This window comes from Nestor notabilis, unplaced genomic scaffold, assembly GCF_000696875.1.
Source record: "Nestor notabilis isolate BGI_N333 unplaced genomic scaffold, ASM69687v1 scaffold21952, whole genome shotgun sequence".
NCBI lineage: Eukaryota > Metazoa > Chordata > Aves > Psittaciformes > Psittacidae > Nestor > Nestor notabilis.
In genome coordinates this window covers 380-1046 of record NW_009918166.1, presented here as the reverse complement: position 1 = coordinate 1046, position 667 = coordinate 380, and the positions used below count along the sequence as shown (strand labels likewise).

The following is a 667-nucleotide window of genomic DNA, read 5'->3' as shown; positions in this document are numbered from 1 at the left end:
TGGCAGCATCTGGACGGATCAGCCAAGGGAGGGATGATCAGTGTTGCCCACCTAGTGCTGGCTGCATGGCCACAGCACTCACCCTGTCTGGGGAATTGATGTCTACCCCGCAGTGTATGAGGTGCTCCACGATGTCAGGGTGCCCGGTCCGGGTGGCCACATGGAGCGGGGTGCTGAGCAGCTTGAGAGGGGAAGGAGAAGGGACACCAGAGGGAATCAGCACCCACCTCTGCTAACACAACACAGGGCCATCCCTCATCCCCCAGAGCATGCCTGCACCCCGGCACAGCCCTGCACACCTTGTCCTTAACGTTGAGGTCTGCACCACGGTCCTGCAGCAGCTTCACAGCATCCAGGTGCCCGCCCCGGCAGGCCCAGTGCACGGCGGTGCAGTCCAGCTGGGTGCACAGGTCATGGTGAGAGATACCCCCACCCTGTGTCCACCCCCCGCAGCCAGCCGGTCCCTGTGTCAGGGCTGACCCCTGTCAGCCCCTGCCCACCACCACCTCGGGACCAGGGACCCCAATCCTGCTGTTTTTCTGGCTGTGCCATGCCCAGAGGCTCAGACCAGCATTGAGCTGGGGGCAGGATTTCCCCTCACCCGGTCCCTGAAGTCAACAGTGGCCCCGCTGTCCAGCAGCTTCTGCAGGATGTCCGTGTGTCCCTC

At 63.6% G+C, this 667-nt stretch overlaps 1 protein-coding gene across 1 annotated transcript in view; it reads right to left on the bottom strand.

Annotated features, from left to right (window-relative positions):
* ANKRD2 (ankyrin repeat domain 2 (stretch responsive muscle)) overlaps window positions 1-667 on the bottom strand; it is a gene marked incomplete at its 5' end in the record, with an annotated part of 1398 nt that overhangs the window by 441 nt on the left and 290 nt on the right. The window contains 3 exons of the mRNA XM_010009586.1: window positions 83-181; window positions 300-398; window positions 602-664. Coding sequence (XP_010007888.1) covers window positions 83-181; window positions 300-398; window positions 602-664 — 261 coding nt within the window. The remainder of the gene's footprint in view (window positions 1-82; window positions 182-299; window positions 399-601; window positions 665-667) is intronic.